Genomic DNA, 10,622 nt, shown 5'->3' with positions numbered 1-10,622 from the left:
TTATTTTCCTCCCAATTCACAGCAGTTTGACTTTCCAAATTACCTTGTAGGAACACCCATTTTCCATGTGTCATTTGACTTCCTAGCAGGATCTCAAAGTCTGAATCTACACACATGCCTCACCTCCTTAACAAATTTTGTTCATGCTCCTAGTTTCTTCCTGTTTGGATTACCTGATGCTGAAAAGGGGTAACACTTTTGAAGTTAAAGGGACATCCCTCACAGTAACACAAAAACTTTTTGAAGAGGTCCAAACCAACAAAGAAATCCCAACCTGGTTCTTCCCAGATTTAAAGTGTAACGGTGGGGCGCCTGGGTGGCTCAGTGGGTTAAAGCCTCTGCCTTCGGCTCAGGTCATGACCCCAGAGTCCTGGGATTGAGCCCCACATCGGGCTCTCTGCTCAGCAGGGAACCTGCTTCCTCCTCTCTCTCTCTGCCTGCCTCTCTGCCTACTTGTGATCTCTGTCAAATAAATATTAAAAAAAGTGTAATGGTTCCAGTTACTCTCCTTGAACTTGAAATAGATGAAGAGGAGGAAGGAAAAGCAAGTGACCACATAAAATACCTCACTGCACCCTAAGGTCTGGAGCTATGAAAACACAATCTTAAGTAAGTGTACTTAGACGGGGCTCATTTCAAGTACTCAGGCACAGGGCACCCTCTGTGGGAGGAAAGGCATGTGACCTTGGAATTTCTACCACATAATCCGGCAGCCTGTCTTCAGTTAGCACTGCACTGGGACATTGTTAAATCACTCAAGAGATTAATCTCTAAAACAGAAGCTTTCGCATTAGTATACTGCTCCTGACGTACAACAGTGAAGACTTTATTGAATAAAGCAGTTATTCTCCACTCTGAACTTTGTGGTGCTGAATGAAAGCTGCCTGTGCACTAAAGAGATCCACACATTTAATACACTCATAGGCCTGCTCTCCAGTGTGAGTTTTCTCATGACTAGTAAGAGTTATTTTCTGACTAAAAGTTTTCCCACATTCATTACACACATAAGGGTGCTCTCCACTGTGAACTCTCTGATGTCGAATAAGGTGAGAGCTTTGTCGGAAGGACTTTCCACATTCAGTGCATTTGTAAGGTTTCTCTCCTGTGTGAATTCTCTTGTGCTGGATAAGGGATAAGCGTGCACTGAAGGCTTTCTCACATTCATTGCACATGTAGGGCTTCTCTCCAGTGTGAATCCTCTGATGCTGAATAAACTGTGACTGCTGACTGAAGGCCTTGCCACACTTCTCACATTCATAAGGCTTCTCCCCAGTATGAATTCTGTGATGCTGCACGAGAGAGGAGCGGACATTGAAGGCCTTCCCACAGTCACTGCACTTGTAGGGATTCTCTCCAGTGTGAATCCTTCGATGGCGGACAAGGTGTGCACTCTGGCTGAAGGCTTTCCCACAGTCACCACACTCATAGGGTTTCTCTCCATTGTGTGTTCTCTCATGCTTAATTAGGGTGGATATCTGCCCAAAGGTTTTCCCACACTTGTTACATTCGTAGGGTTTCTCTCCGGTGTGGCTCCTCTGGTGCTGAATGAGGTGTGAGCCCTGGCTAAAGGCTTTCCCACATTTGTGACACTCATAGGGCTTCTCACCATTATGGACTCTCTGATGTTGAACAAGGGAAGAGAGCACACTGAAGGCTTTATCACACTCATTACATTCATAGGGCTTCTCACCATTGTGTGTTCTTTGATGATGAATAAGATTAAAACTCTGGCTGAAAGCTTTTCCACACTCATTACACTCATAGGGTTTCTCTCCAGTGTGAATTCGCTGATGCTGAATAAGATGTCCCTTCTGACTGAAGGTTTTCCCACACTCACTGCATCCGTAAGGTTTTTCTCCAGTGTGAATTCTCTGATGCTGGATGAGGGACAGGCGAGCACTGAATGATTTTCCACACTCATTGCAGACATAAGGCTTCTCTCCAGTATGAATTCTCTTGTGCTGAATGACTTGGGAGCGCTGACTGAAGGATTTTCCACATTCGTTACACTTATAGGGTTTCTCTCCAGTGTGAATTCTCTGATGAACAGTAAGGGTTCGGTTCAAGCTAAAGGATTTCCCACATTCAATGCATTCATAGGGTTTTTCTCCTGTGTGAGTTCTCTGATGCTGAATGAGAGATAATTGTGCACTGAAGGCTTTGCCACATTCAGTACAGTTATAAGGTTTCTCTCCAGAATGAGTTCGCTCATGCTGAAGGAGGTGAGAGTGTCTACTGAAAGCCTTCCCGCATTCCTTACACTTGTACGGTTTCTCTCCACTATGAATTCTCTGATGATGAATCAGGTTAGAGCTATGACTAAAGGCTTTTCCACATTGATGACACTCATGAGGTTTCTGCCCAGTATGTATTTTAAGATGTTGACTGTAAGATGAACGTACACTGAAAGCTTTCCCACATTCACTGCACTCATAAGGTCTTTCTCCAGTGTGAGTGTTATGGTGCTGAATGAAATAGGAATGATCCCTGAAAGATTTGCCACACTCAGCACAGGTATGGTGCTTCTCTCCACAGTGAACTCTCTGATGCTGGCTTAGGACAGAGCAGTGCTGAGAAATTTTTCCACACCCATCACACTCACAGGGCTTCTCTCCAGCATGAATTCTCTGATGCTGAGAAAGAGCTCTACTCAGGCTGAAAGGTTTTCCACACTCATTATACTCAAAGGATTCTTCTGGATTGTTAACCCTCTGATTCTCACTAAGAACTGAACTCTGCCTGGGCATTTTCACACACACATCTGTCTGACAGGCTCTTTCTTCTGGGGAGAAACACTGGCGATTAGTGAGGTCCTGGCTTTGCTGATAGTCATCCATACACGGCACATTCTGGTGGAGACTCTTCCCTCTAGATGCTCTATGAAATCCAAACGGGTTTGGGTCTGCAGTGCAGTTTACCTCCACAGAACTGGATTTCTGGCCTTCCCTTCTAATTGGGGTTTTCATATGTGTCAATGTCACTGGCCCAGAACTGTTGTTCTGGGAGAAGGATTTCTTAAACCCTTCCTCTGCAGATTTTCTCCAGCAGTTCTTTAATTTTCCCTCAGTTTTACTCATCTCTTCAAAATCAGGTTCCTTGGAAATATTCTTTACATGTTCTTCTGATTTTGCTCTCTGGGACCCCACTGCTTTGGAAATTTCCTGTCTTGGAGTCAATCCCCTCTTTCCTGTCCGAGACTCAAAACCTGAAAGAATAGGACAAATGAGTTGCTCATATTTTACTGTGGGAGAAAGCATTAGGGAATAAATAGAAATAGTTACACAAAACAACTATCTCCTAGGAGCATACTGGATTTCCTGAATGCAGAACCAAAAACCATCTCACTGGGAATGAGAAGAGGAAAGAGGGGAAGAGAAGTATGTTATCAAAGCAAGGAAGGCTGGTGTGGGAAGGAAGGAAGGAAAGAGAGAAGCCCAAGGTCAAAGGCTTACATCTGGGCTAACTAGGAACAGATGGAGCGGGAACAGTAAGGGATGACCTGAGGAAAAGAGCTTTTAGAAAGGTGACTAGAGTGTTAAGAAGAAGACTGCTCATGTCACTGTTCCTACTTTGCAAACAAGGTGTCTTCTTCTAGCCTACTTATAATACCTATTCAAATATCTGTTTAAAAACAAATGAACAAGGGGTGCCTGGGTGGCTCAGTTGGTGAAGTGTCTGATTCTTGATTTTGACTCATGTCACGATCTTGGGGTCATGAGATCAAGCCCTGTGTTGGGCTCTAGGCTCAGCACAGAGTCTGCCTCTTTCCCTCTGCCCCTCCCCCTGAAATAAATGAATACATCCTTTTTTTTCTTTTTAAAGATTTTTTATTTATTAATATGACAGAGAGAGACGCAGAGAGAGAGGAAACACAAGCAGGGGGAGTGGGAGAGGAAGAAGCAGGTTTCCTGCTGAGCAGAGAGCCCAATGCAGGGCTCAGTCCCAGGACCCGGGGATCATGACCTGAGCTGAAGGCAGAGGCTTAATGACCGAGCCCCCCAGATGCCCCTAAATGAGTATCTTTAAAAAAATAAATGAATGAGGGGCGCCTGGGTGGCTCAGTTGGTTGGGCGGCGGCCTTCAGCTCGGGTCATGATCCCAGCGACCTGGGATCGAGTCCCACATCAGGCTCCTTGCTCGGCAGGGAGCCTGCTTCCCTCTCTGTCTCTTCCTGCCTCTCTGTCAGCCTGTGCTCTCTCTCTCTCTCTCTCTGACAAATAAAAAAGTAAAATCTTAAAAAAAATAAATGAGTGATAAATGACTTATAATGAATAAAAGGAATACAGATTAATGGATATTGGGAAAAAAGGTCTGGACAATTTGGCTTCACAGAAGCAAATCAGGGTAAACAGAGAAAAGAGATACGAAGAGGTAAGCTACTCATCCAAACAGCAGGTGCAGCACGGGCAGAGCAGCTAAACGTGGCAATAACCCACAGCACACATTCCCAGTGAGTAAATTACCTGAATATTTACAAAAACTTTGATACAGATCAATTCTGAAATCCAATTAAAGGAAATTTACTAAAAACAAAACAAAAAAACCCAAACAAAACCAGTGAATCATGTGAACACAAGGACTGTCGAAAGGACAAGCAGGTCAGAACAGTGAGGGGAGCCCTGCTGTGAGATGCCACGGGAGCACCGTGGAGCCTCTCTTCTGTCAACTGCTTATCATTAGAGCTGTAACAGGCTGTGACCCTCAGACCGTTCAGCCGACAAGGAAATGGAGCTGAAAACGCTAAATAGATGGATGTAAAATTGGACTATGTCATTTTAACAGACTTCAGTGACCAACTCACAGTACTTCCAAGGGATTTAGTTTATTATTTTTTACTATTTTTGATAAAGGCACAAAAGCAATACTAGTGGCAAAGGGATGGTTTTTTGCAACAAATGTTGCTGGAACTGGACATCACTTTTAAAAATTTAACTGGATTCCATAACTCATACCAGACACAAAAACCAACTCAATATGAATCACAGACCCAAATACCTAAAATTTCTAAGTTATAAAATTTTCTTCTATAAGAAGAAAACCTCTTGAATTAAGCCGTTTTCTCAGATGTGACACCGAAAGCACAACCCACAAAAGAGCGAAATGACAAGATGCTGTTCATCAGAATTTAGTGAAATGTCTCCTCTTCCAAGACACGGGGAGAGAGTAGAGATGAAGCCCCCAGAGAAAACCTATGCACAGCATCTATCTGATAAAGGGCTTGTGTCTAGGAGAGCTCTATATCCAGAAAGCAACTCTGTAAAACTTCAGACAAGAACAAAAACTGAGTTAAAAAATAAGCAAAGATATGAACAGACACTTTGCCACTGAAAATACACAGAAGGAAAACAAGACACTCTGAATCTTTAACTATCAGAGAAATCAAAAGTGAAGCCACAATGTGACACCAGTACACATTCATCAGAGCAGCTAAAATTTAAAAAGAGACTGAGCACACCAAGTGATCAGCATGCAGGGGAAATGGAACTCGCATCCATTGCTGGTGGAATGTCAAATGGTACAACCAGTATGGAAAACATTCTGGCAGTTTCCTAAAAGTTAAGTATACACCAGCACGTAATCTGGCCATGCTATTACTAGGTATTTATCCAAGAGAAAAGGAACGTATGGTCCTACAAGGATATGTACGCAAATGCTCACAGCAGCTTTATCTGTACTAAGCCCAAATTGGAAACAACCCAAATGCCTGTTAACGGACTTGATAAGTTGTGGCATAGCCATACAAAGAAAATAATAACCAAAATAAATAAATGAGTTATTGATACAAACACAGATGAACATCAAAAGAATTATGTGGAGTCAAAATATGCCAGACCAAAAAAAGGGCACATGTTCTATGTTCCAATTACATAAAACCCTAGAAAATGTAATTCATATTGGCAGCAAGCAGACTAGTAACTGCTTCATGACAGGGATGGGAAGGGGTAAGAGGAATTGCCGAGACAGCAGAAAACGTTGCAGGGTAATGGGCATGTTTGCTATCTTGACTAAAGTGAATGTTTCACACATACAGTACAGAGCACAGAAATGTTACCAAACTGCACATCTTAGATATGCATAGCATATTACACACTTAATATGCCTAATAAAACTGTTTCTAAGAGGGGAAAAAGAACGCATGGGGTGTGGAGCCAGTATGCCAGAGTCTAACCGAGCTGTTCCTGACCAGTTGTGTGATCTCTGGCCAGCAACCACATCTTTCTGTGCCTCAGTTTCTTGGGCACCAACTTTGTGAGGATACTGGAGGACTGCTAAGTTCATTGTGTCAGCAAAGCACTGGGCATGCCCTGAGCACAGACTCCCGGCATCGTTAGTGGCTGTGGTAGCTGAAGACGGTGCTCCGCTTACTAGTTACATGCCCATACCCTTTGCTGCACAGGAAGAAACCCTAGCTCATGTTTTTCTCTAAGGCCCCGAATCAGCCTGGGAACTCTGAGCAATAGCAGGAGTAAGTCTGGGCCGAGGGCATGTCTCTGGATGGCCTTCCTAAGCAGCCAAGGCAGAGCTGGCCAGCAAGGCCTGAGAACGACTGGGTGACACAGAAGCAATTGAGGCAGCCAGCTGCCAGAGACACACCTGAGCTCTTTTCTGGGATTGAAAGAATATTTTGTAGGGTTAGGGAAACATGAACTCATTTATGGGTATAGATCAGAAAGAAAAGAGAGGTGGGAATGGACCAGAGGGAGAGCAAAGCTCTGGCGTGACAAAAGATGTGGTCCAGAGCGCACGGAGAAGGGCCTGGAGAAGTGACAGCCCCTGCCAGCAGGGGCAGGAGAGCACGGCGGCATTCCTGGAGACTCACTTTCACTCCCATGACTCCAGATCCAGCCTTCCTCAATTCTCGGTGAGTATGGGGCCCATGGCTCTTCCCCCTTCTCCAGCCTGGAGATGACATCAGGTTTGGAACCTTGAAGTCCTGCTCCAGAGAAAGGAAGCAAGGCTGACAACTCACCCAAGTCCAGGGTAAGGTGGCCCCATGGGCAGCACCTGTGTCCTGTTCATGACCTCCCTTGCCACTTGTCTGTAAAAGGAAAGAGATGCAGGCCTCTTCCCCTGCTGAAGAAAAGTAAACGCAGCTCTTCTGGGGGCCAAGGGTAAGGGGACTGAACACATCATGCTAGAAGACTCTAATAATAGTCTTGGTGTTGACTTCCATGAGGACGAAAGGGAAGCAGCATGTTTGGTGTAAGGGAGGGCTTGAAAACCAAACAGATTCAAATCCTAGATCTGCCCCTGACTACCTGTGTGAACTTAAAGTTATGATATGAGGCACCTGGGTGGCTCAGTGGGTTAAGTATCTGCCTTCGGCTCATGTCATGATACCGGGGTTCTGGATTAAGCCCTGCATTGGGCTTTCTGCACAGTGTAGAGTCTGTTTCTCCCTCTGTGCTTACTGTCTCTCTCTCAAATACCCAAATAAAACCTCTTTTTAAAAAAAATTTCCTTTTAAAAGATTTTATTTATTTATTTGACAGAGAGAGAGAGAGAGAAAGAGATCACAAGTAGGCAAATAGGCAGGCAGAGAGGTGGGGAAGTTGGCTCCCTGCCGAGCAGAGAACCTGATGGGGGGCTTGATCCCAGGACCCTGAGATCATAAATAAATCTCTTTAAAAAAAAGAAGTTATGGTATGTTAGCCTCAGAGTCCACTAGAAACCATTTAACCCAACACCAACCTTGAAGATGCATTGAGATTGACTCTGGATGTGAAAATACTTAGGGTTTAATGAATGATATTCTCCTTCCATATTTTCTACAAGGAAACTGGGGGAGTCTGTGGTACAGACTCTGTGCAGACCAGCCTTGCCTGACACCACGGTCAGAAATGCCTTGTGTTTGGGCCTGGAGGAAAGATGTCTCTGAGCCTTGAGTCTAACCCTAGTGCTGTTCACGAGCACGGAACCCAGAGCTGAACTTCAGAAGGAGCCTTACCCAGTGAGATCAAGTTTCTGTAGGTCTCCAGCATCACATCACTGTAGAGGCCCCTCTGAGCCGGGCCTAGACAGCCCCACTCCTCCCGGGAAAGGAACACAGCCACTTCCTCAAAAGAAACCAAAACCTGGAATGATAATATCTTGTTGCAACTCCAGGGTCAGGCCCAGGGTGGCTCATGATAGGCAAGACCCCTTTGAATGCATGTACCAGACTGTTGTCCTCACAAGACTGGGCTCTTTGAGACCAGCACCATTTTGACTTCTCTCTGTCCGCCCAACCCCTGCCCTCTACTATGCCTAGTGCAGGGACTGGGAAGATAGTGTGCAGCACCTTTAAGGGGCTGGAACTCAGGGACTGAGAACACTGGTGAAGGCAGCTCCTCACTGAGAGAGCCATGGACAGACTTTAGCCAAGAAAGGGCTCAGGTATCTCAAGAGGACCACTCACCTGAGGCCCAGGAGGAAGGGGATCTTTGACGGCCATCGCTGCATCTCTTAGCTTGTCCCAAGGAGGTGGGCAAAACTGCAGGGAGAGGGAAGGCTGTAATGGAGTGTGACCAGTCTGCTTTTCACAGCAGCACTGAGACTTCTGTGCCTAGATCTCAAGAGGTCTATGGCAGCAGAGACCAAGTCTGCGGCTGCCAGAAAGCCCTGGGAAGGGCAGAGGAACTAAACACCCAGTGGTCTCTGAGACTATATTCCCTTCTCCACCACAAGGCTTCCACAGCAGCCCCTGGTACAACAGCATCCTAAGGCCACTATATGATGGCTCCAGCAATGCACCTGGCCAGGGCAGACAATAGGCTGCATCTCAGGACCACCTTGAGGGTCCTGGAAAGTGGGCAAACAGCTGAGAACAAGCAGACCAGGCACCTACCTAAGGCGGTGTGCAAGCAAATAGGGCCGTTGACAAACAAAAGCCTGTGTCAGGTGACGATAAGGGATAGGAAGAATGAACAGCATGAGGGCAGCAGCTGGTGGTAGGAGATATTTTACACAGGATGGCCAGGGAAGGCAACTTTGATAAAGCAACACCAAAGCAGAGGTCTGGATGGAGTGAGGGCAGGCACCGTGTGGACATTAAGGGAGATCAGTTCCAGGAAGGGGAATGCACAAGGGCAAAGGGTGTGAGGCCCACTTGATGTGTTCAAGTAAGGGCAAGGAGACCAGAGGGGCTGAAGTGGATTAGGGGAGGGCAAGAGAGAGGAGGGAGGGGTGCCTCATAGGCTACAGGACATGGGCTTTTACTCTGAATGAGTTGGGAGGTATCCTGAAGATCTGGGCAGTGACCTGCCGTGTGGCCTCTCCAGCTGCTGCTCTAAGAAGAGACGGGGTGGAGCTGGGGAGCGTAAGCGGGAAGGCTCCAGCAGCAATCCACTAGAGACGGCAGTATCTTGGACCAGAGTGGTGGGAGCCGGTGGCAAGGGATCAGATCCTAGATGCATTTCAGAGGCATCGTCAATAGCATCTGCTGATGAATCAGATCTGGGACGAGAAGCCAAGGTTGGCCCCAGCTACTGCGATGAGGACCCGGCACCCACTCTGAAGGATCAAACCTCCATCTAAGGGTAAAAATTAAAAGCCGTTTTGGTACATGCTGAATTTCAGATTTACAAGGGAAGAATCAGAGCTTTGGGATTTACAGGTCCAAAACTCCAGAGAAAGGCTGACGCGGGCCGGGTGTGCTGGGAGCCGGCGGTGCGCGCACCACCTGGAACTGACGCGGGGCAACGGCCGAAGAGCCTCCGCTACAAAGCCGACTCCCACCCTCCACGGCCCCGCGCCCGGCCGAGGAAGCGCGTACCGCGAGCGACCCTGCACTCGGACCCGGAGGCCGGTAGCACCGCGGCTGCGGGCTCCCCCCATCCCGGACACACCACCGGCGGGTGCAAACTCGGGGACGTGACCTGCGTCTCCACACGGACTTCAAATGAGACTCCTCCCGAGGGACTGTTTCGAGAACTTAATGAAGAAAATGTACAGGGCGCTCCGCGCAGTGTCGGCGAACCGCGAGGACCCGCAGTGACCACCCCTGCGGCGCTGCTTCCCGAGCGCCCGCCGCGCGGCACCTCCCGCCGGTCCCCAGCAGCCTCGGCCCCTTCCCCGCCGCGCTCACAACCGCAGCCCCGGCCCCCCCCCCGCCTCTGCCGCGTGCACCGCACTGGCCTGACTCCGACGCAGCCCCGAGCACAACCAGCTTCGCCCCTCGCTGAGGCCCTCCCCGTCCGCGCGGCCGCCCCGCCTCGGCGGCCTGGGGAGCCCGGACCCCCGGCCGCGAGCTCTGCGCGGGGGCCTCCGCCGCTCCCCCGCCCGCCTCTCACCGCACAGTCCACGCCGCCTCCGCGCCCCTCCGCACCGGCGCCGACTCACGCCGGGCGGTTCCGCGGCTGGGGCGGAAGTGCGGCTCGCAGACGACCGACCGCCGGAGCCCGAGCGGCCGGACTGGAAGCGGCCGGACGGGAAGCGCCCGCACTGCACTTCCGCCGCGCCCTCCAGCTCGCCACCAATCGGACGCCCGCTTCCGGCGGCCGCTCTAGCCGCCCGGAAGAGTCTATGCTCCCGGCCAGTTCCGGGTCGTGGTCCGGAGCCCTGTGAGGAATGGCCGGAGTTCCTCAGGGAGGCGGGACCGGCGCTCGGTCGGAGACGCCCAAAGAAAGGAGAAGGCGTGAGCG

At 48.7% G+C, this 10,622-nt stretch overlaps 1 protein-coding gene across 5 annotated transcripts; it reads right to left on the bottom strand.

Moving 5' to 3' along the window:
* Window positions 1-796: 796 nt before the first annotated feature.
* Window positions 797-10,386, bottom strand: LOC122904193 (zinc finger protein 252). Of its 5 annotated transcripts, none has more exons than XM_044244670.1 (5): window positions 10,272-10,386; window positions 8,399-9,512; window positions 7,949-8,075; window positions 6,821-6,934; window positions 797-3,205 (listed from the first exon to the last, which is right to left on the bottom strand). In XM_044244670.1, the coding sequence occupies exons 2-5, from the start codon at window positions 8,432-8,434 to the stop codon at window positions 843-845; spliced, it is 2,640 nt and encodes an 879-aa protein (XP_044100605.1). In that variant the 5' UTR covers window positions 8,435-9,512; window positions 10,272-10,386; the 3' UTR covers window positions 797-842. The 5 variants fall into 5 exon arrangements, with proteins under 5 accessions (XP_044100605.1, XP_044100606.1, XP_044100607.1 ...); XM_044244671.1 differs by lacking the exon at window positions 10,272-10,386 and having other exon boundaries at window positions 8,399-8,473; window positions 8,828-9,969; XM_044244672.1 differs by lacking the exon at window positions 10,272-10,386 and having other exon boundaries at window positions 8,399-8,473; window positions 9,199-9,969.
* Window positions 10,387-10,622: the final 236 nt, after the last annotated feature.

The sequence above is a fragment of the Neovison vison genome, chromosome 4 (genome assembly GCF_020171115.1).
Source record: "Neovison vison isolate M4711 chromosome 4, ASM_NN_V1, whole genome shotgun sequence".
Classification (NCBI taxonomy): domain Eukaryota; kingdom Metazoa; phylum Chordata; class Mammalia; order Carnivora; family Mustelidae; genus Neogale; species Neogale vison.
The sequence above is the reverse complement of the archived record's forward strand: the minus strand, read 5'-3'. Positions and strand labels throughout refer to the sequence as shown.

Excerpts from the sequence above, each read along its gene's own strand:
- LOC122904193 (XM_044244670.1), bottom strand. The coding sequence starts at position 8,434 with ATGGCCGTCAAAGATCCCCTTCCTCCTGGGCCTCAG. Across the intron at positions 8,076-8,398 it reads CCCTTCCTCCTGGGCCTCAG|GTTTTGGTTTCTTTTGAGGA; the intron begins GTGAGTGGTCCT and ends TTATCATTCCAG. Across the intron at positions 3,206-6,820 it reads CTGGAGTCATGGGAGTGAAA|GTTTTGAGTCTCGGACAGGA; the intron begins GTGAGTCTCCAG and ends CTATTCTTTCAG.